Raw genomic sequence first — 27,667 nt, forward strand, 5'->3', positions numbered from 1 at the left:
GCATTGCAATAATTCAGACAAAGACACCTTTAAATCTTTTGTTTCACCTACTTTACTTCAAAATAAACTACAAAAAGGCCATAGATCATATTCAAAAATGTTTTCTAAGAAAATAAAAGCAATGCATAACTTCTTTTTTTTATACAAAAGCCAACTTTATCCTCTAAGACAACCAAAAAGCATACAGTGTTTGAACTTTGCAGTCATGAAAAATGCAGCAACTACTGTCAACATGATATCAGTTGTTAATATACACTTAGATAAGAAAGTAAGTGTTTTTAATTATCAACTGAAGGCACAAAAAAGCCAACTAAAGATAATGTTCCAAAAACTAGTTTTAAACAAACCCAACTTACATTAGTTCATCTTAATTTCAATATATTTCATCACAACTATGACCAAGGTTCAGTATTGTAAACAAAATTATGACAATCAGAAATAAACATGGCTGGTTTTAATGCTTTGACATCAGTACAGTATACGTCTGATTTCCTCCATGTATCCTCCTTATCATACATTCTCATCTGTTATGCACTCGTTCATATTCATAGCTGGAAACTGTTTTTAGTTCCACTGGCAGGAACAGTCCAGAGGCTCCTGGAAGTTGTATTCCACCATGGTACCGTTGCGTGAGCAGTAGAGTGTGACCGAGCGGGTTTGTAGTCCACTCTCTCGACAGCACTTACAGAACCGAGCGTGGCTGTTGATGTTAAAGTTGAATATGGTGGCAGATGGGCATTTCCCATCACATGAATAGACAGTTACCTGTTAGAGGAAAGGAGATAGGACGACGTTTACGCCAATGCACAAATGTAGTTTAAATTATATTCATACTTTTTGTTTCAGCCTCCTCATTTTGTGCTAACATGTCTCTGTACTCTCACCGGTGCATTGCTCCTGCAGTCATCTTTCCTAATGGTTGTCCGAATGGCCACACGTTTGCATGTCTTACCATCCTCTTTACCTGCACACGTTTAAATAAAAATACGATATGTAGACACAGAGACACGGTATGTTCAGACCTTAATCAGTAAAGCACAACTCTACCACAAAAAGTAAAACATTTATATGTAAGTTCAAACATACACAGAGCTGTGAATTCATACTGGTAAACACACGCTCTCAAACAAACACACTCTTTCATCTTCTCATCATTTGAGACACAATCTGAAAGGCCTATTGAGGCAGGCTCTTAGTTGCTCAGCGGTAGGAGCAGTCTTTGATTGACAGTTGGGTTACAGGAAGGCACATTTCTCACAGCAGTGCTCTAGCTTTTTTATTGCCTGCTGACCTAAACTTAACCTTACTTATTAATTCTGTGCAGAGCTGGAATTTTTGAAAAATTTAGATAAATTCCAGCTTTTTCCTTCATAGATGATTGTGTAACAGCAAAGGCTATTTCTTCTCACAACTGATGCTAAGAAATTTGAGTTATTTCACGTTGCTTAAATGCATGCGGATGGTTTGACTCCAGAGATTTAGGCATGTTAGCTGTTGTTCATGTTATTCTGTGTTTTGAGGGATAAACAGTGAGAGCAAGAAAATAAAAAGTCAAGACCCACAGAGACAAAAATAGACTCTGCACACATTTACACACAGCTTAAAAGTGCAAGAGAATGAGTCACTGAGATGCCACAGAATGATGTAAAAGGGAATAGTGCGAGATGGAGGTACCTGTGTCACAGTTAGTACTACCAGTGGGGGTTACAGGATTAACGGTAAATGGTAAAACACCCACTCCTGAACCTGGGAACATCGTCAGGACCGAAGCCGTCCAGTTCAAAGAATATTATGAGAACACACACAAGGTTATGTTTGATTCAGAAAACACAGTTCAGCGTCACACAAAAACACACGAGGGAAGCAGTGCAGCTGGCATGCACATGGATTTCTCATTTTTTGGGGGACTCACCGGGCAGTCAGCCAAGGAACTCAGCCATTTGATGTACTACAAAGAGCAGCTCAGCAGGGCAAACCCTAACCCCTGCAACATCCTGCATCCTCATTGGTGAACACTCACCCAGGAGCATCCTGATTGGGCAAACTGCAAGGTCCCTGCTGAAGCAGGCAAGCACGCAAAGGCTGCAATCCCCAAAATATCACCACTGCATGTTCGTTAAAAGTTTGACCACACTGCTTGGAAATATCAACCAGGAAGTTTTATATTAACTTAGTAATGGCGTTGAGTGCAGTCATTTTACTTCATGTGTTAACGCAGTCTGAGCTGTACTGGCTCCACGACATAACATCAGAAGATTGCTGAAGCTAAAGGTTCAAAATTAGACCAACAGTAGGCTTCATCTCCACCCTCTACAAAAAGGCCACACCCCCAACCATTCAGCCAATAAGCCCATCCACTGCCAGGCAACAAGGCGCTCACCCTGAGCTCTGATTTACTGCTCAAAGCAATATCAAAAGCACCCTAAGAAAATCTGGGGACTTACATGTCCAGCAGCACCCGTCCACATAGCTCTGAACAACACCGCCATTCTGCAGGGAGAGGAAAGGAGGATGAAATAAAGTTAATGGGAAACATTGCTCAGACAACTTAAAGCATATTAATACATAGTTTCAGTGTGCTCATGAAATGTTTGTGTAAGGTTTTGTTTGGCAGATAAAACTTAGATTTTTCTATGGAATAAATGTGGCAAATAGTAACAATCAGTTAGTTCAAAACTTAAATCTACAATAACACGTGCTGTTGTGTTTAAATATCTTTATTAATGTGTTGTCGTTTTTTATATATTTTTTTTACCTTTTTTTAATCTGGCTACACAAGGGTCAACAGACCTTAAAATCTGACTTATGCATATATATTGACTTCAAAATGTAGTCACTTTTATTCTACTTTATTTATTTATGTACTTATTTATCTATTTTAAGTATAGCATCTTGTGTTCTTTTAATGGTTTAATATTTTAGTGTTTTATTATCAAAGAAATGTATTTTATTTTGGTGATTTTAATTTCCTGTGTTGAGTTTTAACATCTTATTTTACCTCCAGTGTTTCCTTATTAAGATATCATGAGAGCGTCTCCTCAGTTCATTCAGCAACTTCTCTTTTATTTTTCATTTATTTATTGTATTTTTATTGTTTTTATTACTATTGTTTCATATATTGTGTCCTTAACTTTAGGATTGTGGGGTGAGTTTTGGGGTCGAGCTGGGGGTGGGATCTTTTTCTTAATTTATTCTATTTTAGGTTGTTTTTATGTACAGCACTTTGTGTTACAATGTCATTGTATGAAAAGGGCTTTATAAATGAAGCGTGATTGAGTAAATGATTGATATTTAGAAATATATTTACATAATTACTATGCCTATAACTGTAAACAAAAACTATGCAGTACAGTGGTTCTCAACTGGTCTAGTCTCAGGTCCCTTAATGGCCAGAGTAAACCAGCATTGAGGTGTAATACCACCGCACCCTACTCCTGCAGGCACACTACATCATTAGAAACATCATGTCTTTCAAAATAAAGGTAAAGCAATGACTTTTTGCACCAACTTCTTTTTCAATTTTTTTAAAATGGCTCTGCAACCCATTTCTGGGTCCTGACCCACATGTTTAGAACCACTGATGTAGTACATTTAGAAGTTCTGACCTGCATACACTCTGTATCATTAAAAGGCGGGCAGACCACCCCGGATGCAAGTATCACTGCTCCCACAGCTGTTTCCATACAGTCATAACGTGTGCAGTTCTCCACCCAGGAACTCCCTGACTGCACACACAATCAGAGTCAATAGAGGGCTGCAATAAAAGGGAAGCATTAAAACATGTGGATGTCTCTGCTCTTACAGCGAAAAGCTCTGTCGTCCCATTTTCATTGGTGAAAGTACAGGAGACATTTTTGCAGGAGCCGCAGCACACCTGTGGGTCAGTGGATGGCACGTACACCTGATGCTAAAGGGGTGAAGACAAGTAAAAAGGTGGAGGATGATTATAAGATGAATGAAGCAACATAAAGATATTAATTTAACATGTCGGACACGTACTGCTCCACATTTTTGGGTGCAGTTGACAGAGGTTATTTCCATGGCGTAGAAGCCAGAGTCTGGATCTCTGTGGTTCAGGCAGTGAACAGTGTAACACAGCTCTCCCTCCAGGTATTGAACTAGAGACTGGCCCGGGCCCAGCACTGTTACACCTTGGAAAAGACACACCTCTGCCTTTTCTACACACATACAAACAGATGATTAATAACCATACTGTGACTGTGCATCATACCCCTGTTTTTCAATGTAACTATGAAGATTTAAGACATGTCGCTGAAAAATCTTTAATGCTGGCTTGATACATACGGCATGTATGCTGAGGACAGCCACAGCTTGCGCTGCTGTCTGAGGCTTCCACCAGCATCTCCCCCTGAGAAAGAAAAGTGCTGACTCAACAGAATTTTCCACTTTTTCTTCCTTCTAGCTCAGACCTGATTAGACAGTGACTTGTGATGCAGCTTTTTGCTGACTTACCACTTGACAGATGGGGAGAGAGCTGTCCTCACACTGACATTCTGGGAAGAAAAGTTAGAGAGGGAAAAGTTAAGTTCACGGAAGTACATGAGAGGCATAATAACACCTGAGATCACAGCATTAGCTCAACAAACAGAAAGAAAAGGCTGCATATGTTCATGCATGGGTGGCTTTTGTGTGTGTGTTTAGATTGTGTACCACAGTGCTGCTGGGGGCAGCAATGACCAGGGACAGTAGTTTGAACCAAAGAGAGACCAGGTGCACAGCTCATCACAGTTTCAGGGCACAGGTTGACATCACAAACTGCAACACATAGGGGAAAAAAATCCAGCTTGACTTTGAAGCCACAGGCGAGAACACACACTTTAGAGGACACACACACTTACCACAGTGGTACTGTGGACAGCAGCTGTTGGTGGTGTTAAGATCTACAGCCAGAATTTCTCCATGTGAGCAGGTTGGAATGGGTTCAATACACGACTCACACACTGATTAGACAGAATACAAACGAACAAAAATTCAATCTTGTTTTTACTGAGGTTTCAAAGATGGCCTGCCTCATACTGTAAACCTTTCACAACAAACACTTACCACACAGGTAGGAGTAGCAACAGGATTTCTCCCCCCTGACCTCCACCAGGAACTGATCCTCCCTGCAGTGGGGGGCATACACAGGAGGGCATGCCATTGGGTCACACTCTGAGAAAGACAGTAACAGCAAAGTGTTTAGTGAAATTAAAAGTTCAGGCCAAGTATCGCATCACTCAAGAAGTTTACAACTTGTTAAAAAAAAAACGTTGAAATAAAAGTTTGTTCTCACCACATCTGTACTCTGGGCAGCATGACAGAGCACTGTAACCAATCACCAGCCTGTTCCCATTGTCACAAGGTGGAGCTTCACTGTCACAGATGGTCATGTTGCACTCTGTTAAGACAAGAGTGAAAATAGACAAGGGAAGAAAAGATTATTTGCAGGCTTGGTAATAAATGTTCACTGAAATGTTATCGTTACTGGTATTAGTGTGAACTAGAAGAACTCAGGGATATCATGTTAAACATTCACCAGCAATGTATCATCACTACAGAGAGTGAAACTTGAAGGAAGAATGAAGTGAAAAGAATAAACAGAGAGTAAACTCTTCGTGTGAATGCAGTCTTAACTTTGGATCAGATTTGCCTTCTTGGCAAAGAACGTTGAATTTCTAAACTCACCGCAGATCTTCTTTGGGCAGCAGGCTCCTTCTTCCAGCACATCAAGTACATATTCTCCCTCCCTTTCACACAGTGGCGTAGGAACAGAGTGGCAGTCTGGCTCAATGGCCACCACAGAGCCATTCTCCACACACTTGTAGAGACAGCAGCCACGCGCAGAGCCATTCCACACCTCGCCAGGGGCCCGAGGGTTACCCTCATTGTCTGTACACACTGGACACAACACAGACAAGTAAATACACTGATGATACACTTGGCTGAGAGGCTAGGAGTAATATAAAGCTCACTCTAAAACTTTTTTTTAGATTCCCTGACAGTGCAGTTTTCATCACAGAGGCTAGTAATTACTCTGTCACTCACCACATCGATCCTCAGTTACACAGTAAGGGGAGTCAGCTCTGTGCAGGATGGTTCCACTGCGGCACACACACTCCTCTCTGATAAAGGAGCAGGTTGTCTCCTCGTAGTACTCTCTGTTCAGACAGGTGCGACTGGTGCAGGTGCTCACACATGGCTGGTATTCCTTACCAGGGGGACACCGCAGAGCTACAAGATAACAGGCACTTAGTAATACATGAGCAAATGAGAAACACAAGCACGTACATCTGAGCTTATGTGCGTGTTATTTCTTACGGCAGAAGTTATGCCGTCTCCAGCTGATGCAGACTTGGTGTGTGTAGCAGACTGCTACGTAGGCTGCCAAAAAGTCACACTGGTGATCCTTGTAGTGCAGGTCCCCTGCCCACATGATGTCACAGAACTGCTCTGGAGGGACCTGCAAACAGACGAACAAGGTCACAGTCAAATGTGACATGTTCCATTAATGACTCTTTTCTTAGATGATTGATTTTCTGACAACCATAAACAGCTACTGCAACAAAATGTCAAAACATGTAGTGTATGGAAATGAAAAAAACACTAATGCAGTGAGTGAAGTGAAGTGCAGGCCAAGGAGAAGTAACAAATAATAAATACTTCAAATAATGACTAAAGTAGCAAATCAAGCTGAAAATGGGGTTTAAATGTTTGTCTGCTGCACCTTGCTGTGGCATGGAGTGAAGGCTCTCTGACGGAGCATGGAGAGGCAGATGGAGCAGTCCCCTGTGGTGCAGTTGTCTCCAACCCTGCGAGTGTGTTCAGTCTCATCAGTGGTGTGGACTCTCCAACCCTGCAGAAAAAGCATCATGTCCCCCACCTCTCTGACCACTGTGCCGTTGGGCAGCTTTAGGTCGTCCTCTGGGTTCCCATCACAACACCCTGGCATAAAAGACACAGGTTTATTGTAGGCGTGTATCTGAGGTAATTTGCTGCACTGCCAACGAGTAATATGAATGTAAGGTAAAACAATTTGTTATTCAGACAGCCTAATTTTTCAAGTTGTCATATCACATTAAGAGACAAGTCAAAGTGATGCTGTTGTTTGGACTCTTTAAGTGCTAATAGCAAACTCTAAGATAAATAATGCTGACCAGCAGCCAAAGAAGGTTTGAATTGAGTGTGTCTTTGTTTGTGTGGACTCACCACACAGGCCTCGAGTGGGCTCAGATGCATTATAGGAAGTAATATACTGCAGCACCATGATCCCTGTGCTGTGGTACCATTGTATGTTGACTCCACCAGGTGTGTGGATCAGGTACATGCTGCCTGTGTCTTCAACGTAAAGAGCATGGCGGGAGAACGGAAGCCTGGCAGGTCTGTAGTTTACTGTCACCTAGAGATGGATGGAAATGCAGACACAGAATGTCATTCGTTTGGGATATGTCAAACCTTTGGTGGTGAATTAGAGATTTACCTTGCGATCCAGGCGGTGGATAATAATTCTATAGGAGGAGGTTGTAATGTTCAGTTTCTTGAAACAGAGACCAGATGTTCCACCTGTAGGCGACTGTAGAGGAATAAATAATTAAACAAGATACGTTGAATTAAAAATAATCAAGCTATAGATTCTAATTCAAACACAGCTAGAAGGATGGGGAAGAGATGAGAGCACACTTACAGTTCGTCGGATGGAGTTGACACTCTACAAGAAATGAAAAATTCCCAAAATTAAGATTTGTTTTCAGATATTTCATTATAAAGAATAGATGCAATTATTTGTATATTACCTGGCTAGTTGGACATTTCTCCACTGTGCCAATGATAGTCTCTCTGGGCAGGTTAACAAGGATATAGGAGCCATTATCATACAAGGCCACGTTGTTGCCATCAAATGTGATAACGCGCAGGTCTGACATCATAGTGCAGCGACCTGAGAGAGAGGCAGTATTGTATAAATAAATTCAAACACAGATAGTCACAGCACAAAATCTTTTCATATCACCAGGCCTGCCTCTTACTGAATCACTTGGAAACTCTGAAATTGTAACACAAACAATCAAACTCACAGGGGCACTGCCAAAGTGGACAGCAGGGGTCTGTGTTGATAAGGACGGGCAGGCCCAGCAGACTGCACTGGGGCGGGGTGGTGTTGTAGCGACAGTGTAGAGAAGAGTTGTGAAGCAGCAGCTCTCCGTTGAAACAGAACAGCTCTGCACACTCATCGATGCGGTAGGAGTACGGAGGCTGTGGAGAGAAATACGGGACTTTTGTTTCACACAGTAGCATGAGATATCACTCCGTCATAGCTGTCTGGAGGCTTAGAGACACAAAATGTGCATTTCTATTTATGAATTCTAATATTTCTCATTTTGTAATTTGAATACACTTCCATACAATTAAAGGTATCACTGTGCATTCTAATAAACAGTGTTTTTTGGCTATGTACTTAAACTTTACTACAATAGCAAAACTCACTGTGCAGGGAGTTGTTGGCAAGAGAAAAGGAATTGTGGTTGATGCTTCCTCGGTTGTAGGAGAGGTGACCGGGCTTGTGACTACCTCTGTGGTAAGCAACTCAGTAGTGGGTTCTACGGTTGTGGGAGGTGGTGCTGTTGTTGTCACAACTGTTGATGTATCCACTGACGTGGTCGTCTCTAAAGTAGCGATCACTGGTGGAGGAGCAGTTGTGGTATCAGGGACAGAAGTGGTGGACACAGTTGTGATGGTCGTGGTGGGTGGTAACTGTGTGGAGGTGGAGGTAGGAGGAGGTGGGGTGGTAGTCACTGGTGATGTTGGAGATGGTGTTGACGGTGTGGTGGAGAGAGATGGGGTCATGGTGGTGGAAGCCAAAGTAGTTGGGGATGGAGGAGGAGTAGTTGCTTCAGTGGAGGGTGCTGCTGTGGTTACCTCTGAGGATTGTGTGGGGGTCACTTTGGTCATGCTGATAGTGGGTGTCTCTGATGGGGTGGAGGGAGGCTGAGTGGTGGAGGCAGTAGTGGGTGGAGGAGCAGGTGGAGCTGCAGATGTAATGAGTGGAGTTGTGAAAGGCTCAGTGGCTGGTTTTGTAGTAGTAGTAGTAGTAGTAGTGGTTGTACTGGGCCTGGTGGTAGTGGAGGTAGTTGTTGCCCTGGTGGTAGTAGTGGTTGGTGTTGTAGTGGAAGTCATGGTTGTAGGCCTTACAGTAGTGGTAGTGGTTGTAGTGGTTGTAGTTGTTGTTGGTGCCACAGTGGTCCTGTTTGACAGTGTCACATATGCAAAGGGTGTTGGAGTTGGGGGGAGGGACACACCTAATGGGGCAAAATAGAATAAGTACTGTACATTGTTTTATTTAAAAAAAAAAGTGCAGAAAAGACTGAAATAAAAATAATATAAGTACAACTTTCTTGCCAATAGGAAACCACAATTATTTGAATGCAATTTTAAAGAAAAACTCCTTAAATGTTGCACTCACAGTCCTCTGTGTAGACACATCTCCTAGTGATTTCATCAAGGATCATGTTCTTTGGACAACGTGGGAAGCAGCCCTCCACACTGCAAAATTATACAAAAATTATTTCAACCCTAATGCTAAGCACATTACTGTCATTAAGAGAGATTTTAATGAACCAAGCCTCTTACGGGGGCAAGAATTGGCAGCGGGTGGCATCTGGGTCATTGCATGTGTGGACACAAGGGCTTGCACAGGCCTGGTAGCGCCACTCACACATCATGCGGTAAGGTATCACGAAACTGCTCTCTGTGGAGGAGAGGAAATATATAAAAAATTTTGCATGACTGTAAATACATACATCTATTTTTTAGGGGGGAATGCATGTTTCAGACCCTCCAGTGTGAAACTGCTGCTAGTTTTGAAGCCGTCTGAGTTGTCATATCTCTGGACTCGTGCAGCAGTGCGTGTCAGTGTCAGAAAGATTCCAGGTTGGCTGACTAGCTCAAACGAGGTGTGACCTGGCAGAAACAGCCCCTGGTGCTGGATAAAGGTTGCCCTGCGACTAAACTCGGCGCCTCTGCTCCAGTGCTCCAGCTGAAGATGGCTGCGCCCTGATGCAACAAGGAAATAGTTTGGTCTCTCTGCAGACTCCAGTGACACCACAGGGACACCTGGGAAAAAGAACAAATAGGAGTTAATATACCCCAAAGACGTGTGCGTGATGTGGTGTGATTTTGTATACACTCACGTGATGTTCTGTCCTTTTGCAGGCCTGCTGTGATCATAAAATTGAACAGTAGGCCTGGGGCAGGCAACTGCCCTGGTCTTTCTCTCACCAGAGGAAAAACTGAGCCGCTGGTGCGATTTACTCCAAACATTGTGTCATTATAGACAGCACTCACCAAGGAAAATGGGCCATCACCTAGCTCTGTGGGAAGTGAGAAAAAGAGAGAGGAAATGTTTGTGCAGACAATGAGGAAACAATACATCAACTGACAAAAGAGTTCTCTGGAAACGACTAACTTTCAAATGTACATACCTTGATTATAGTATTCACAATCATAGGCTGCAAGAGAGTAAGACAATGTGAATATATTTTTCAACAGGTAAGGAGTAGGTAAAAGGTAGGAGTAACATTAGATGGAGCAAAGACAGAGAGGTCAGCAAGGGTCAAATCTCTGAATAATAAAAGTAGACCAACGTACTATGTCTTTGTGTTAGTGTGTACTCACGACAGACAGAGGGCGACCTCCAGTGTATTGTGATCCCTTGTTGACAGCATTTGTGTGCATATGCAGCGATGGAAGTACAGAGACACTCGCAGTCTCCCCCACGGTTACAGTTGCAGGTGTCTGTCAAGCAGTTTCTATAAAACCAGGCCACATCCACCTGAAAGGTATGCAGACCATTTATATATTTAAATGTGTAAACACACACACACACACACACACACACACACACACACACACACACACACACACACACACACACACACACACACACACACACACACACACACACACACACACACACAGTGACAAAGTGAACCATGCCAAATCCCTTTGGGGGAAACTAGGGGAGGTCTTCTGTGGAGGGTGAGTAGTTTCAATAATTCAGATGGGGAAGGAGTGATGAGATATCAGTCTAAAGGAATGTGGGTCAAACTGTGGTGCAGGAGGGATCAGATGAGCTCAATGACAGACACACAAAACACATCAGCAATTAGTTGGTCTGTTGGTTGGTAAAGCTTCAGTGCTTTTGACACCATTTACAGTATTGCACACTTTATCCTTGAGAAATGTAATATGCAACGTTTGCGTTAAGAGTGCACAGCATCCTGAGTGATGTAACCGGCTTACAGTTAAAACACTGATATGTTACTATGAAAGTTCTTTGTCCTTTATTCTTATTTTGACTGAGAAAAATGCCCCTAAAAGTCTCCTGCTTATACTTTTATAAAATTTAGGCTACAAGCAAAGTTATCTTTCTTATCCTATTCTCAATATAAATATTTACTTCTCACAGCAGTGGTTGCTGGCAATTCAGTTATGACTGAATCGTGGTCTATACAGCAGAACACATTCAAACAATGAGTCTACTGTCACTCAAAACCTTTTCTTTAATGCAGATGATAAATCAGACCGTATGAAATGAACATGTCTCGCACAGCAAGGATGAATACAATCTTCAATAAAACAATCTTTTCTCCACAGGAAGCCTTGAAGCTTTAGATGTGCTGGATTCTATCTGACCTCCTCGACTGGTTGCTTTTCTCTCCAATTAGGATATGGAGAATACTGCCAAAACGTCCCTAAAACGGGGCCACTTTTCCGGTACTTTAAACCGTTACCTTCCATCATTTGTTTTAAAAGAGAAACAACAATGATAGTGATGGTCACTTCTCTTGTCCGAACAGAAGAGGAGAGACCCTGGATGTGACATGGCCCAAGCAAACGACAAAACCCTGTGTGGTAGTGGAGTGGTTGTCATATATATGTGTTAGTACAAACAAATGTACAGATTTTTTAAATACTTTTTATTTGTACCAGCCCAAAACTGTTTTGAATCAACATATGTCTCTGGGCTACATTTTGAAATCTGAATGCAGAGAAACATTAACATTTGCTTACTCTGTTTCACTTTAGTCATGAACTGAAAATGTCGTCGTATGCAACCCAACTAATCCTCAAACCAAAGTCATTTCAGGACTCGCTTAAGAAGGGAAGTACTGCCAAACAACAGAAATCCTACCAGTATAAACTCCTTTGCACACATACATAGCTCCACCTGCTGGCCATACAGTGATAAAACATCAGTTAAGTGTCTGTATGCATGAGTGAAGCCTCTCATCTGTTTTGGCTCTAAGGAACAGTGCATTCACTTATTTCTTTTTTGCAAGCAAGGTAAATCTTTTTCAACATTGAATGCTCACAATATATGTGTGTTTTTGTGTGTCCATGAGTTAAATAGCACTCACCACGTTATGACAGGGTGCAAAGACATCACTGTAGAGAAGGGCACATTCCCTCTTGGCGTACGGCTGTCTGCCTAAGTCCCTTTCACACGGTCGCTCAACTATGTAGTCACTTTCACACTAAAACACACAAACAAATACACACACACAGAGTGTGATTGAGTGTCTGATTACTCTTAAATATCACAGAGGACTCGTGGGATACAAGCACAGATAAATTACTGAAGGGACGGAGAGCTAGAGAGAAGTGAAAGAGTGATAGACAAAGACAGCAAGAGGAAAGAGGGAGAAAAGAGAATTGATGAAGGAGAAGAACTGAGCTGACTCATACCTGTCCCAGGGCCCAGCTATCTCCAAAGGTCTGTGCATTATTGACTTCCATGTGGCTGGAGGTGGTCATGTCATTCACTGTCACACTGTCAAAGTTTCCACATAGCCCACTGAGAAGGCCCTAGAAAACAAAAAGCAGACACAGACATGTGTCCAGATTCCCAAAGCGATAAACTATAAATCTAAAGTCTCTTAAAACTTTGTCACTTGCAGAATATACTCCGAGACCTTCCACTGAGGACCAGCTCTGATGTGCACTGTTGTCTTGCGATCCCAAAGTATGGTCAGGTATTGATTCGAGAAATGGACCACTGTGTAGTAGCCTGCTTTCCAAATCTCAAACTCCGACCCTCGACCCACAACAGTAGATGGACTCTAAGACGGAACAAACAGGAAACAGTTACTATATTTGATATTCTCTGAGGGAGACACAAATAGGTAGCTTGAATGTTGACTGTAGTGTGACTGTGATTGATAAGTCCATACAGGGTTGCCAGAGTTGTCAGTGAAGTAGATCTTGGTAAGTCCCACATGAATGACCAATATTTTCATGCACACAATGCCGCTCTCATAGCAGTCCTTGTTTTGGGCAACAACAGATACCTCAGTTTCTCCTGCACTCTGGTGAGAGGGGGAGACAAAACAATAAGTAACTTTCGTTTTACTCACAAGGAAAGGAAGTCTGATCAATCAGGGTTACTCATTTGTGTGCTACAAATAACTTTTGTTTGTCCAATATTACCCTTCATAACTACAAAATAACCAATGACACATTCAACGTGAAATTTATTCTCCCAACAGTGCAACTGAAGGTATAAAAAGTGATAGAAAAAGGAAACAATTCTGGGCTATTAAAAAAAACAGCTCTGAATTCCTTCCCCATTCTTTTCAGGTCTTCATGCTGGCCAGCAGTCTGTCTGAATTGCAATGTCTGTTCTGCTAATTCTAATTCTATATCCCTGGGAGCGCAGGAGCCGTGGGGTTTGAAGTGAACACTGGCTTCTTTGTGTGGCTACAGCTCTGCTAGCATTTCCATGGTGCAAAAACCCTCCAGCACACACATACAAACCTAATCTGCTCTAATTAAAAAACACGTTCTCTTCCAAGATTAGAAATGAGCTTCAATCTTCTTTCCAAGATCCAAATCAGTTTTGGCTGGGAATTTCAGAGGATGTTTGTCTTTCGCTCCGCCATCTCTCAGAAACTCTTCTCTGACACTGACTGATCAGTGTTTCAGTGCCCAGACTCAATGCTGAACACATTTTTCAGGCCTTTCACACACTTACTGAGACTTGTTCGAGCACAAAATAATTAACTCATGCATTATCTACTCACTTTAAGAAGGTAGACTTGACAATCAGAGTGGTAGTCATACTCAAGGCCATCAAAGGTGTGGTAGTGTCTGTCGCTGTAGACAGTACACACAGCTGGACATGGTGAGTAGCTACAGTTAAAATAGCCACGGTGACACACACTGTGGATACAGAAAGGGCACATGTGAAAAATCACTGCATAATGAACTTTACAATTGCATTGGCTAATTAAAAGTGGTAAAAAAATGTATCTTTTGGATTTGCAAATATGTAAATTGCTTTACTACACAGTCTGGTGTCCAATTATTAACACAGTGAAATATGAGAAAAATTGTACCATCTGTAACATGACGTTTCCACAGTTTCTCCAGGCAGGTATTCAAGGCCCAGCCATGCACAGGGACAGTTCTCTGGATAGTAACACTCCCCGTGGTGGAGCACCAGCCTTTAAAGATGGAACATAACTCAAGTAAAAGGTACAACACATGCAAACATCGTACACAAAATCCCTACCAAAGTTATGTGAGTAAACTTTGTGTGTAGTTTGGAGAAGTTGTGGATTTTGTATAGAGTTAGAAATCTTTGATATGGAGTGCAGATATATCACACATGCTCTGGAAACTTTGAAACCTTATCTTTATACATCTAAATTTAGTATTAGAAACACTTGCAGTTGTTGCCAATGCTCTTTGGGTGATACACATCTGCAAAGTCTGTTCTTACTGCAGTGAACAGGAAAAAATGTTATTTCCAGCCACTGCCTTAAATCACAGATGGAAAATACGCTACACATGACTGTTCCCTTCCTGGACTCTGGTACTTTTGGGCACTTCTTTCACCCCTCTGTAAGCAAGATAACTTTGCTTTTACTGCCAATATAGCATACACCAGCCCTATTCAATAAGCGGCCCGCGGGCCACATGCGGACCGAAAGCAACCCTCCAGTGATTGTGTCTTGGGTCCGAAAAAAGAAGAAAAAAATATTTTATTTACACTGACAAGTGCTGCTCTTTTATTGTGTTTATGCCCTTTTGGATGTGGCAATACGTTAATAAACATCCAGTTTGTTTGTTATCTTATCAATTTGTTTTTCTTTTAAATGGTTAACTTTGCTCACTGTTTGCTAAAAATGTCTGGCCCAGCTCATGTCCTTAGTCTGAAAATCTGGCCCGACCAATTATTTAATTGAATAGCCCTGGCATACACTGTGGGATGGAGTGCAAGGACTCATCCTCTGAAAACCAATCCCAATGAAGAAGAATATTGGTAGCACAATATACAACAGTTTCTAAAATGCTAACAAATGCCTGTATTTAGTAAGAAACACCATATATCATCATGCTATAGGATTATTTAAGCATTCTCTATGTAAATAGAAAGACCTTGTTGACTTTGGTTGTCCTAAAGAAATGATTCTGCAAGATTGTCAGAGGTTAAGCATTCTAATACTTAAAATATTTGATTGAATCAAATGTTAAACCATAATTTAACCAGCTAAACATCAAAACAAGGCTTTGCATATATGACTCATCCTTTACACTTTATCTGGCCAAATGATCGAGTGTCATAGCCCCAGAGTTTTCGCATCATCCTTCTGATGCCTCATGTCTTACCACATGTATTTCCTGTTGACCTCTAAAATGCTCGTTTTTGCTTTGAATGTTTACAAAAACTTAGTCCTGGGGCTCTGTGTGCATCCCACCACTTCAAAAGCTTTTCATTAAATTTGTCATTTGTAAGTAGACACAAGTGAGGAGGGGCACCTTCATGCAATATAAAGCCAATAGTGAGTGATGAATTGTTAGTCCCTCCAGTGTTGGCACAGCTTAATTAGCTCTGTCTCAACTGCTTAAAGTCTCTACATTGAACATCAACACTGATCAGGCATCCACACAAAACCTGCCAAATGTTCCCTTTAAAGGAAGCCCAGCTGCAAGCAGAAACTACAGATGAAAAATGTTCCCTAAGATGAAACACAGATCTAAAGCAGTCTTCATTGAATCTCCAAGCAGGTTTTTTATACCACTATAGAAGAGAGAAATGACTCTTTGGAAGGAAGTGCTAGTGTTATCTTATCTCTCACAAAGTGTACCAGGGGGAGAAAAACATTATAAGGGCTATAAAAATCACAATAATACACAAGAAAATGGAAGAAAGCTTGAGCTTTACCCAGGAGGACAAACACAGCCAGGGATGCATGGTGTGTTGGGAGCACAGGTGAGGTTCAACATCAGGTTACGGCAGGTGGGTGCACAGGCCACGCCTCCCCTCTGCTCTGTGCAGCTGTGGTACACTTTCCCCTCTGGACACTCCCCGATCTCTACACTATCTGGCTCCAAAAAGAAGAAAAAAAATCAATGCCCTAGTCACCTTAAAAATCCACAGCAAAAGCCAGTCATGGGAAACAGGCTCTAGACACAAGGCTCTAGATTTCAGCAAGAGGGGACACAGCTTGAAATGGCACTTTGTAGTTGGAATGAGTCAGAGAAGGCACTGGAGGGGGGAAGGGGGGGTACAAAGAGGTTACCTTTTTCTTCTGGCACACATTCCATCTTCCCATTTCTGCACAGGCTGATGGAGGAGACAGGAAAGAGGGAAACAGGGTGAGTGTTTGTAGAAGAGAGTGATGTGTTCGAGCACAAGTTCTCTATGTCTCATTGGATAGTCAATCAAGCTTTTATTGCTTTCTCAAATCAGTGTGTGCAAGGATGTTGCACTGGCAAAAAAAGACTTCTCTCTTTTCAGTCAAAGTCTACTAACTCACCAGGGTCCTGAGGCGCTGAAAGTCACGTCCCCCGGCTGTGACACACCTCCCATGGAGTAACAGTGACACTGAGACCTGAGAACAAACTCATGACGTTACTTTGATCTCATGAACCGGTGTTCTGTTTTGCTGTGTTTGCCAGAGTGTGCATTTCTGCCAACTAGCAATTGATGACCATCATTACGATGATGTATGAGATACAAAGCCTTACAGTTGCACGCAGCGCTGGCGGACATCATCATGGTAACTGCTGTCTGGACAGCCACACCCCTCGGCACAGTCACCAGGGTCACATGTCTCAGGGTTTGACAGAGCACGACAGGACCGCCCACAAGATGACACACAAGAGTGGTATAGCATGCCTCCAAGACACACAACCCCTGCATACACACACAGGCACACAAAGGAAACAAACATATAAAAATGATGTAGCCTTATTTTGCTGCGTTTATCATAATACAGATGTATTTCCATCACCATGCGGTGGACAATAATCTTGTTCTGACCCCCTTTTCATACAAACAGCACAGCTTAAATATTTTAGACAGAACACAGAGTGGGAAGAAGCCAAGCACTCACCACATTCAGAGACTTGTGACCTGAAATTAATGTCAACTCCGTGTTTAGAGCAGAGGTAAGCATAGTGAGCCAGTGCTGTGCACAAGCAGCTACTACCACAACGACAGGCCTGGTAGCGGCATTGCTGCTGATAGATGTTTGGGCTGATGTAGCCGTGACACGGTGCAAACATATTCCCCAAGAGCACATCACAGTGAGATGCATAGAATACTGGAAGACAGACAAACAACCAAAAGAGAACGCCGTTAAACACAATCGATATCAAGTTAAGGTACTGCTCAACTAAAAGCTGTACAAGCCACGGCGAAACCCAAGAATCAATACAGTTTAGGACATCAGGATAAACAGTTCAGTCTATGGAGCCACTGGCGTTTGAGCCATTGAAGTTATATGTTGCATTCTGCAGCTCAATTATATTTTTTATTAGAACTTTTAGATCAAAATGAGAAGAAAACAAAAACATGATACAAAAAAAGTTGAAAATATATTACCATTGCGCTGGTTTATCTCGCATGGGTCTATGACTGGCAGGTTGACTGGCGCGACACAAGCAGAAGAAACTTTCCAAGCATTGGCATGAAGCTGAGGAGTGCCCTCTATCATACCAGCTGGAGACCTGCAGTTCACACACAAAATCAATTTTCAATCAATCATCAATGTTTATTTACATCGCTCCTTGTTTCTAACTGACGTTATCTCAAGACACTTCTCAAAAAGAGCAGGGAAAAGCTGCTTTAACCAGGTAGAGACCACAAGCAGAACTAGATTCATGATAGTCATCTGTCAGGGCCGGACAGGCCAAGGTATTGGGATGTAGGGTGGCACAAAACGAGAGGGAGAAATAAAAAACAGAGCAACATTAAAAGACAAAACAGGCTTGTGCTTACCCAATGCTCATAATAATGGAAAAATATGTAATATATGCAAGGACAACACAATAGGGTTGATAATGATAGTTGTAACAGTCAAAGTCAACAGGTCTATTACAATTAAAATAATGATAATATGGGAAAGACTGATTACATCAACTATAGCAGGTACAATCAAGTAGTTCTAAGATGCGCATTAATAATCATAACAGATATAATAAATGTAAGGCTGATATTTAAGTTGCAGTTAAGAAGCGCTCACTTACACACACACACACACACACACACACACACACACACACACACACACACACACACACACACACACACACACACACACACACACACACACACACACACACACACACGGTCAGGTGAAGTACTTGCTCACAGGAAGTCATCTCGTAGATTTCCATTGAAAGTACCACAAAGACCCTGCGTCTGTCCACGCCACTGGCTGTCCAGCTGCAGGTAGACCCGCCCCCCTCGACCATTGTAAAGCAGCCTCAAACCAATCCCTGCCTTCAGCTGAGTAAACACAGAGGTCAGCTTCCGCACTTCCACTGCATCTTTGTAAAGAGTCAGAGAAAGGAATTATACCTGTGAGTTCCATTTTATATAAAATACACACCTGAAGGTGCATCAAACACCTTTAGTGAATCTTACCATCCGTAAAGGGCAGGACAGGCCCGGGGTTGATACCAATTATCACCTCCCCCTCTCTTGTCAAAGTGATCTGACGGCTCACATCTTCATCTAACACTACTGTCACTGACTGAACGCACACCTGCTGCTGTAGACACACATATTATAAAGAGGTAATAAGAAAGATTTATGCAGAGAGAACTGATGGGTGTGTAAGCAAGTAATTATGCACAGTACCTCTGCACAGGTTGTATACTGCAGTGTGACAGTGAATCTGCTGCTGCTGCGGCTCTTTGCCAGGACATACTGACACGCTCCCGGCTGGAGAAACATCCTACCGTCAAATGTCGTCACGTACACATCACCTACCACTGAACACTCGGCTGAAAACAGAAAAGGGGTATGTTGATACATCTGAATTCACGAATCATGAATTGTCCTGCAAGCATTAACTCACCTGTGCAGTTGTTCTCTGTGCAGTTCCACACCCCTCCCATGCACACGCTACAGAAAACATGGAGCAGGTTAACAGCACAGCAGAAAAGCAACAGAATATGCTCACAACATGTCCACACTCACCACATACTACATCCTTGTCGAAGCACATGTCCTTGTACATATGATGTTCCATGGTAAACACATGGACACTGAGACACAGGGATACATGTTCCATTTTGTAGGATCAGACCTGTGTGAAGGAGTGAGTTTAGACATCAAACAAATTAACATAAATAACCATGAATAAGGAAGATTAATCATTTAATCTAATACCATCAGGGCAATAGCAGCCATCCAGACAATGGAGGTTAGTTCCAAGGCATTCTTTCTCGAATGTACAGGTGGGTGGACAGCAACTTATGCAGTCTCTGTAGACAAAACTCTCCTCACAGCCGTCATCTAAATACAGACATGCACACTTGAGCTTTCACGGAAGCAGAATACAAATATGAGCAGTAAATAAACGCTGTTGTCTATTCTGAAACAAGTCACCATGTTTGACATGAAAGAAATCTGTGTTCCCTAGAAATTTGCGGCTGCAATGAGGACTCACAACACGACGGGAAGCTGTCCCTCCACTCTCTTACTGGATATCCAACATGTGAGCAGGCACGAGTGTACTCAACCAAGGCTCGACAAAACGTTTCCTCATCATCAGATCTGAAATAAAGGAGAAGATATCCTGAAATAATAATCATCACAACTCAGAGAAAAGAGGATGAAGGAAGGGTTAAATGTATCAAGTAGCAATGCAGGTGTTTTGACTTACAGACAGAGGTCGGACACACAGCTGGCGACAAAAGGATTTGGGTCTATGTTTTCATGACAGGACAGAAATGGGAAGAAGAGAAGTGCGCTGCATTTCTCTATGGCATCCTGCAATTATTCACAGTAAAGACAGTATGACAGGAAGACACAGTAACTGAGAGTTACACACAAACAAGTATTTATGTAGTCATTTAACATTAAGAACAATTCTGATTCTTTTGAGTCTCAACAGCTCTCTTTTGTTTTAAAATTCACAATTTTACGTTAATAACTACAAAGCAGCAAAAAGCAGGAAAGAGTAAAGGTGTGCAGGCAGAATGTTTCAGTTGTTCTTACATCCATGTCTGACTCTGAATGGCAGGGCCCATTAAAGTCGATATCTACTGAGGGACAGGCTCTCTCGTGAGGCAGGTCCACTGCCCAGCTGTTTGCAAACAACACAGGCTCATCTGTTCGAAGCCCTGAAACAATCAGCCAATACAAATACTGTTAGTTTGCATAACTGGCACAAATGCAGGGGAGAGATACTGTAATAAACCAGTTTAGGCACAAAAATCTTTTCTGTTTTTAGACTGTCATCAAACAACCTTAACATCAAATATAAATTAAAGTCTGGTACAGATCAATTCAGGTATTCAGAGGATACAACTGATTGAAACAGTCTAAATATACTGTGTTTAGGTAGCTTCAAAGTCAGTGCCTTTGCACTTGTTTACTCTCTTTGAACTCAATCTCACTCTGCCGGATAGCTTTCTGCACAAACACGACGGGAACAACAGTTCATATTACTGGTCATCTGAGGAACTCTCTCCCCTTCCAGCCATTCAAATCCAAACTATCAGTTCTCTCTTATCCCTCCACTCCAGTCCTTTCAGGTTCCACTGCTTCCATAATTGGCCAGAATTTGTGTTGAGTGTATAATAATAATAATTGAGGTGAGTGGGTGCTGAGAGAAGGGATAAGAGGATGAGGGGCCGGTCAGGCCGGTCTTACCGCGGGAAGTGGTGAGGTCATCGCCAGCAATGTGGTTGAAGTTCCCACACAGGCCACAGGGGGCACCTTGGTGCTCCTCGCTCATCTTCAGGTAGACACCTGAGCCTCCGTCCCAGGCCAAAGAGAAGCCAAACACACTCTTCACCAGCAGGTAATCAGCCAGTCGCTCGATGAACACACCTCCTACAGTCTGGGGAAGACTTAACCTGACATTTCAGAAACAGACGTGTCAAGAGAGCCACAAGTGAGCTCTTTTGAAATCATTCCAATAATGCTTTCAAGGGATTTCCGTCCTCTCCGTTTTAGAGGTTTGTACCAACAGTTAAATTGAAGACTGTTGAAGTCTCCCTGAATCTGTGTCTGTTTTTCACTCCCATGCTAATAAATCCTCTCTCTACAATTAATTCAAAACGCTACCTCAAGACTGTTAACCAGGTCTAGTAAAGCATCCCACATCACTCCCATCCTATTACACAGGCTACCAATCAAATTCAGAATACAGTTTAAGATCCTCATATTAACAAACAAAGCAATCCATCATCAAGCACCCTCTTGTATCTCCGACCTGCTCCACCCTTACATCCCCAGTAGACCCCTCAGATCCTCAGACCAGGGTCTGCTTGCTGTGCCTCGTGTCAGGCTTAAAACTAAGGTTGACCGTGCCTTTGAGCATGTGGCTCCATCTCTCCGGAACAATCTTCTGCACCAAGTGTGCTGTGCTGATTCGACTGAGACTTTTAAAAAGCAGTTTAAGACACATTTGTTTGTCACGGCTTTCGACCTTCTGTTGTAATTTGATGTCATTTTGTCTGCTTTCTTGATTATCTTATTTATTGCTCATTGTATTGTCTTGTCGACATTGATTCTCTGTAAAGCACTTTGTGACTATGTCTCTGAAAGGTGCTATACTAAATAAAGTTTACTTACTTACTTACTTATTTGCAGAAAACATACACTAATACAACATACACAAAAACTAACCTGCGGCCTCCCTGATGGACCTGATATCCAGAGATGTGGATCTCCTCTTCATTTGGGAAGAACAGACTGAGAGCTCTTGGGCATAAATACACATTCCCATCACACACTCTGCTGTTATGGATCTGAAAAAAATGATACAACAGAATAAAAGACAGTTTCAAAAAAGATAGAATTAAAGGTTTATACACCACTGTCTGTAACCTGAGCTTTTATTAAAAACACACTGTCAGACGGTGTATGACAGAAGATGGTATTGACTTTTGGACCTTTAACTTAATCACAATTTAAATCAATATTTGTAAAATTACGAGGCTGGTGTTACCCTTCAATTCTGAACAAATGTCTGCACTTTATTTAATTAAGCATGTACTTCATGTTACTGTTTTTAAATTCAGTCTGTCTCTTAAAACTTTCTGACCTCCCAAGTTTGTCAGTTGCTTTCAGGTGTAACACATATGCCTGTTTTATAAGGACAAATAGATTCCTATAACAAACAGGGCATTGTACTTTTTGGAAACAAAATATATTCTTATATGAGGACATGGTGTGTTTGCTGCTCTCATGAGCCCAATCTGGCTTTGACAGGCATTCTTGTTTTGAGGGGCAGATTTATATATATTTTTTGGCTTTTACATGGGATTTGTATGCATTTTTTTCATACATTTTAAATGCATTTATGTGTTTTATTAACCAAAAATACAACAACTTCAACTATGAAAAAATGCAGTCTTACAAAAATGTTTTTTTTTACGCTATACTGGTTGGTTCAAAGTAGCTGAATAATGCAGTATCAAATCTAGTTCATGGCATTGTGCATTCTATACCTTTGGCTTCATTATTGTAAAATAAAGCCATCAATAAAAAAACAAGACATAAAACATTTAGTGAGTAACTTTGCTCTGTATGCTCTTACCCACACCGTATACTGTGGTGTAGCTGAGTGGCAGTCCTGGGCCAGGATGTATGAGCAGGTGCCCGGGAAGTAGAAGTAGACTCCATCAAATGTTTCATAGTGGTGTTGACCCCAAGACCTGCAAATGCCGTCTCTATCCTGGCCCTGGTTAGGTACTAAGAGGATTCATTCAGACAAGACTCTTGTTATGATAGCAAGAATGTATTCAGTTACAGGTTGACACTTCACTAAATTAAGATGTCAAGTCATACACCATGTCTCTTTTATAAGCTTCAAATCCGTCGTCACCTTTTATTTCATTGAACTTATCTTTGGAAAATGAATACCTGAATGTTCTAAAAAGCCCTTTGTTACAGGAAATCCCCATGGCTTGGAATGCCAAGATGTTGCCTAAGACTGTCTCTGAATCTAAAAGGGTCTGGTGACAATGAGTCACATCTTCTAATCTTATTAGAGGGTGGCTTGTCATGGTGATGGGGATTTGCAATGGTTGATTTGTAAGTGATATTTTACATTCGTTCCCACAATCCCGGTGTATTTTAAGAACCCTTTGTTGTCATCGCCTACTTCCATATTATCTTTGTTTATCTGCTTTTAATGAGCAATCTTTATATTCTGAGAAAAGTCTATTTCAAGGTTTGATTTAAATCCTTGGCTCAATTACAGGCAGCTATATTGTTCCTAAAATGTGTGTCAACGCTATATTGGGTTGTTGAAATGAAAATTGTCTTTACAGCATTTGACCTCAGGTCACCTTCTGTATAAGAAGTCTGTTCAGACTATAGAAACCAGAAACTCCATCACTCAGCAATTACACTATTAGCTTAGAGCAAGTGATTTTATGACAGCTGCTGAAGAAGGGGGGGGGGGGCGGCTGATTGGTCTGTGGTAGATTGATTGGTATCACCAAAAAAGATGCAGAGATTAAAAAAAAGGGGGAAATGATATAATTAATACTGCAGTGAGCACAGATAATTACCTTTTGCTGAATGATTGGAGAGTCTGATATGCACAATTTCATATACACACTCATTCCTGTATAACTGAGCGTGTAACTCTAGACTGTAATTAAAAGATTGTATGTATGCTAACCAGCCAGTCTGTTGCCTGCCAGCAATGGTACTTTAGTCAACAATAATGTTGTCATTGGGATGAGATACTGAGGCATTTAAGCTGTCACTAAACGCAGGCCGTGAAGACATCTACACAGCCTCCATTTGTGTACATGTGTGTATTTCTACATGTGTGTGTATTACTCACTGATCTGGCAGCGATCTCCCAGTGCTTGGAACTGAGCACAGTCACACACACCACCCTCTTGACACCAGCCACCATTAAGGCAGCCACAGTATTCTGGGAAAGACATGAACAAACCCAAATTCATGTAGTCAGTCAATCTCTGTAATTATAGCTCCATGCTTCACTGAATGCATTGCGAGTTGCTTCATAAGAATCCATTTTACCTGAAGAGGCATCTCTGGCTGTGTAGTTGTGCAGAATGCTGCGTGGCAGAGTATTTTCTGACAGCAGTGGTCTGTATGTCTTGGAAAACAATAAAAATAGACATTCAGTATTGCCGATCATTCTCAAGCTTTAACAGTATCAGTGTTGTACCACTGGTGTACCTGTAAGTTGAAAGTTGCGTCAGGTTGAGTGGGAGAGAGTGTATGTGTTAGTGTGCCTCATTCTTTACAAAGACATCTTTGTGCCCATGAGGGTGTTGTGCGCATGTGGGTGCCCTGACCTCCTCTGGTTCTCTTAGGTGTAGTGTACCCACCTCCTCCCTAAGGAGATCCCGTTTCCTCCGAAGTGCATTAGCCCTTCTGCACACACACAAACATGCACATTAGTGGAAAGAAACAGTCAGAGGGGAGACTTTTAAGTGCACTTTACACCACTTGAATCCAGACTCCAACATACTCCTTACGGTACCTTCACAGGCACACACTCATAAACTGTCTCTTTCACACACTCTAGGGATGGAAAGTTTTAATAGAATTATCACAGTTAGCCAATAAACTTTTCTGACACTTACTTATTTTTAAAACAAGGATAATTCATGTGCAATAATGTTATGGCCACATTATTGTTAAAAGAGAATTACTTAGTAAATGTCCTTCAAGATACCTCTGTAGTCTTCCTTCTGCCACAGAAAGTCGACTCTGAGCTCCTAAATACAAAGTTACACAATAAACATTACACAAGATTCAGTTTACATCTTTTCCTAAATATTCTTTGTAATGTAGCAACTCAGAGCTAGAGGTGTTCAAACAGAAACAATTGAGTGATTCACATCTCTGTCATTTGTCATTATTTTGTGACATGCAAAAACATCAACATGAAGGGGCAGTATGGGGGGGCTGTAAATACAATGTTTACAAAACAAGTCATTTCAAATAAAGAGGTAAGTCAAATAGCAAAATAATTTTTTTTTTTTTTTTAAAAAGTATTACCCTGAAGAAAAATAATTTGTACTGGTGACATAAAACCTTTCCAAATCCCTCTAATGTCAAACATTTTGTCTGCACTGATATCTCTGAAATTTACCTTATTGAATACTATTATAACATTCTGGGCAAGTAAAGCGTTCAGACTTACCCTCAAGTAACAGCAAATGGGAGATTGATAACGACATAAGAAGAAATCGTTTCACTGTCCACTTTAAGTTCATCTCAGAGTCCGAAAGAAAGTCCCGCAGAAACGTTAACGGTGCATCTCATTGGTCCCGGGAGGGAAGGATTAAGGATGTTCGGTAGCACCGGGACGATGCTCGATCCTACCTGTAAATCCTACCTTTTGGCAACAGCCCCCCCTGAGCAGGTGACGAGGAGCACACACCTGTGAGGGCAGGTAAGCCTGCACTGCTCTCTGTCATTCCAACATCCTCAGCCGGCTGACAGCCTCAGGTCGTTACCTCTGTTGTGCGTGAGGGCGAGCCCGGAGATCTGTGGACCCATCACGGGGGTTTTCAGTTACTGATAATGTGTAGCAGACAAATGATCCGGCTGGGACACTTCTGGAGGGATGTTAGACGCAAACGGAGGGAAACCATAGGACTGTTTAGCCAAACGGTGGACCGGAAGTATGCCGGAAATAACTTTGACTCACTATCTGCTGCAGCATGGCATATTAAGGAGTTAGTTTTATGAAGTTTATGGATACAACAGAGCCGGCCCTAACCATATTGGTGCCATAGGCAGGATTTTAACTGGTGCCCCTTTTATTGTAGCCAACTCCACCAACAATCTATCACATCACATAAACACTTAAAGAAAACTGACATAAAGTTTCATGTTTACAGGTTTTCTTTAATTTTAAAATTACCTCTAAAAGAACATTAATACAGTTATACTAACAAAGAAAAAAAATTACAATTTCAAAATGAATAATGTAATAGTAGTAGAATTTATTCAGTCATTATACAACACAATCATTTTCACAGTACAGACACTTTCAACAAAGCAACAGTAATGTATTAAGTGATGACTGAAAAGGCAGAAGCAAAATGCTTAAGCCGGGCCTACATTTTCTATCTAATTAAGCTTCCAAAGTGTAAAGAAAAACAACAAAACAAAACAAAAACAAGTTAATCATGAACACTTATAACCTTCAAAAACTGCTTTGGAAAACGATTTTTTTTAAAACCAAAAGTGAATCACAAGGTACTGGCATCACTCCGCAATTTAACCCTAAATTTCATTAGATAAAACAATATTCTTTTTCCTGTTATCTTCAAATTTTCTTCCTTACTCATTTAGGGTGCCAGGGGCGCCCCCTATGGATGGCCAGTGCCTCTAGCATTTGATGCCTCAGGCCGGCCTTGGGATACAACATCACATTTGCTAGGCTAGCTAAAGGGGTAAATAACCACTATGTAATATGGGGAAGTCCGTGCTAATTTTATGCCACTTTGTTGCATCTCTGAAAAACATCAGCTTTAACGAATATGTTGATTTCAGTTTGTCAACTAGGTGAAAAAAAGACTTCATTGCTGACACAACGAATGTGACTGTTATAAGATTGTAATTTTATTTGCAACATATCAAAACTTTTGTGATACTAAAACTTGCAATTTTTTCCAGAAGATTTTAGGTATTAATCAAGCGGCAACCTTTGGTCTCAAACTATGAAGCCCATGCGGAAGTGTTATAAACTGAAATTCATCGAGAATCCGCTTGAGGCTGGCTGCAGAAACACCAGAAACCACATAGACACCAATTCAAAAAAGATCGTCTCTGCAGCATTAATGAACATGTTTACAGCCTGGTTCAAAAAACGGCCTGGGTCTACGTAGCCAATTTCTCCATCAGCACACACTGTCCAGGGGATGAATTTTTTTCTAGGAACAGATGGGTGACGTCACGGATACTACGTCCATTATTTATACAGTCTATGGTATTAATGTTAGTGAAAGGATTGACATTTAGTTTAAACCTAGCTAGCTACTAAGCTAGCTGTAAAGGTTTTAGGCTCATCTTCGCGCATTGAGAAATTAGCATACCTTCAAATGAATCTAACCTTACATTTCATTAATGCTTCCCTTACAAACATTAATGTTCTAAAGTTTTAAAGCTGCTGTTGGTAGGAATGGTGTAAAAAAAACGTTA

The 27,667-nt window shown here is 41.5% G+C and overlaps 1 protein-coding gene across 2 annotated transcripts; it reads right to left on the bottom strand.

Moving 5' to 3' along the window:
- Positions 1-44: 44 nt before the first annotated feature.
- On the bottom strand, positions 45-26,097 carry otogl (otogelin-like). Of its 2 annotated transcripts, XM_034686310.1 has the most exons (58): positions 25,659-26,097; positions 25,188-25,230; positions 24,838-24,883; positions 24,524-24,602; positions 24,321-24,413; positions 23,061-23,215; positions 22,148-22,269; positions 21,167-21,372; positions 20,510-20,634; positions 20,175-20,281; positions 19,959-20,065; positions 19,679-19,804; positions 19,487-19,595; positions 19,365-19,411; positions 19,145-19,290; positions 18,929-19,055; positions 18,654-18,831; positions 17,885-18,009; positions 17,394-17,603; positions 17,026-17,194; positions 16,815-16,889; positions 16,578-16,621; positions 16,220-16,379; positions 14,388-14,495; positions 14,073-14,211; positions 13,224-13,358; positions 12,966-13,112; positions 12,739-12,858; positions 12,411-12,527; positions 10,666-10,822; positions 10,473-10,499; positions 10,182-10,361; positions 9,826-10,104; positions 9,622-9,739; positions 9,455-9,534; positions 8,479-9,290; positions 8,070-8,247; positions 7,791-7,933; positions 7,682-7,705; positions 7,478-7,570; positions 7,207-7,396; positions 6,725-6,942; positions 6,319-6,460; positions 6,046-6,231; positions 5,686-5,898; positions 5,294-5,398; positions 5,065-5,172; positions 4,860-4,961; positions 4,672-4,776; positions 4,474-4,514; positions 4,306-4,369; positions 4,000-4,178; positions 3,803-3,907; positions 3,606-3,725; positions 2,445-2,490; positions 1,675-1,746; positions 885-964; positions 52-765 (listed from the first exon to the last, which is right to left on the bottom strand). In XM_034686310.1, exons 1-58 carry the CDS (start codon positions 25,729-25,731, stop codon positions 565-567), a joined length of 7,806 nt encoding a protein of 2,601 aa, XP_034542201.1. In that variant the 5' UTR covers positions 25,732-26,097; the 3' UTR covers positions 52-564. The 2 variants fall into 2 exon arrangements, with proteins under 2 accessions (XP_034542202.1, XP_034542201.1); XM_034686311.1 differs by lacking the exon at positions 1,675-1,746 and having other exon boundaries at positions 45-765.
- Positions 26,098-27,667: the final 1,570 nt, after the last annotated feature.

The sequence above is a fragment of the Notolabrus celidotus genome, chromosome 6 (assembly GCF_009762535.1).
Source record: "Notolabrus celidotus isolate fNotCel1 chromosome 6, fNotCel1.pri, whole genome shotgun sequence".
Classification (NCBI taxonomy): domain Eukaryota; kingdom Metazoa; phylum Chordata; class Actinopteri; order Labriformes; family Labridae; genus Notolabrus; species Notolabrus celidotus.

What these genes read in the sequence shown, in the direction of transcription:
- otogl (XM_034686310.1), bottom strand. Translation starts at nt 25,731, where the DNA reads ATGAACTTAAAGTGGACAGTGAAACGATTTCTTCTTATGTCGTTATCA. An exon ending in CGCTGCCAATTCTTGCCCCC is followed by an intron (nt 9,535 to 9,621) that starts GTAAGAGGCTTG and finishes ATAATTTTGCAG; the next exon opens with TGTGGAGGGCTGCTTCCCAC. An exon ending in CTGCCCAGAGTACAGATGTG is followed by an intron (nt 5,173 to 5,293) that starts GTGAGAACAAAC and finishes TGTCTTTCTCAG; the next exon opens with AGTGTGACCCAATGGCATGC.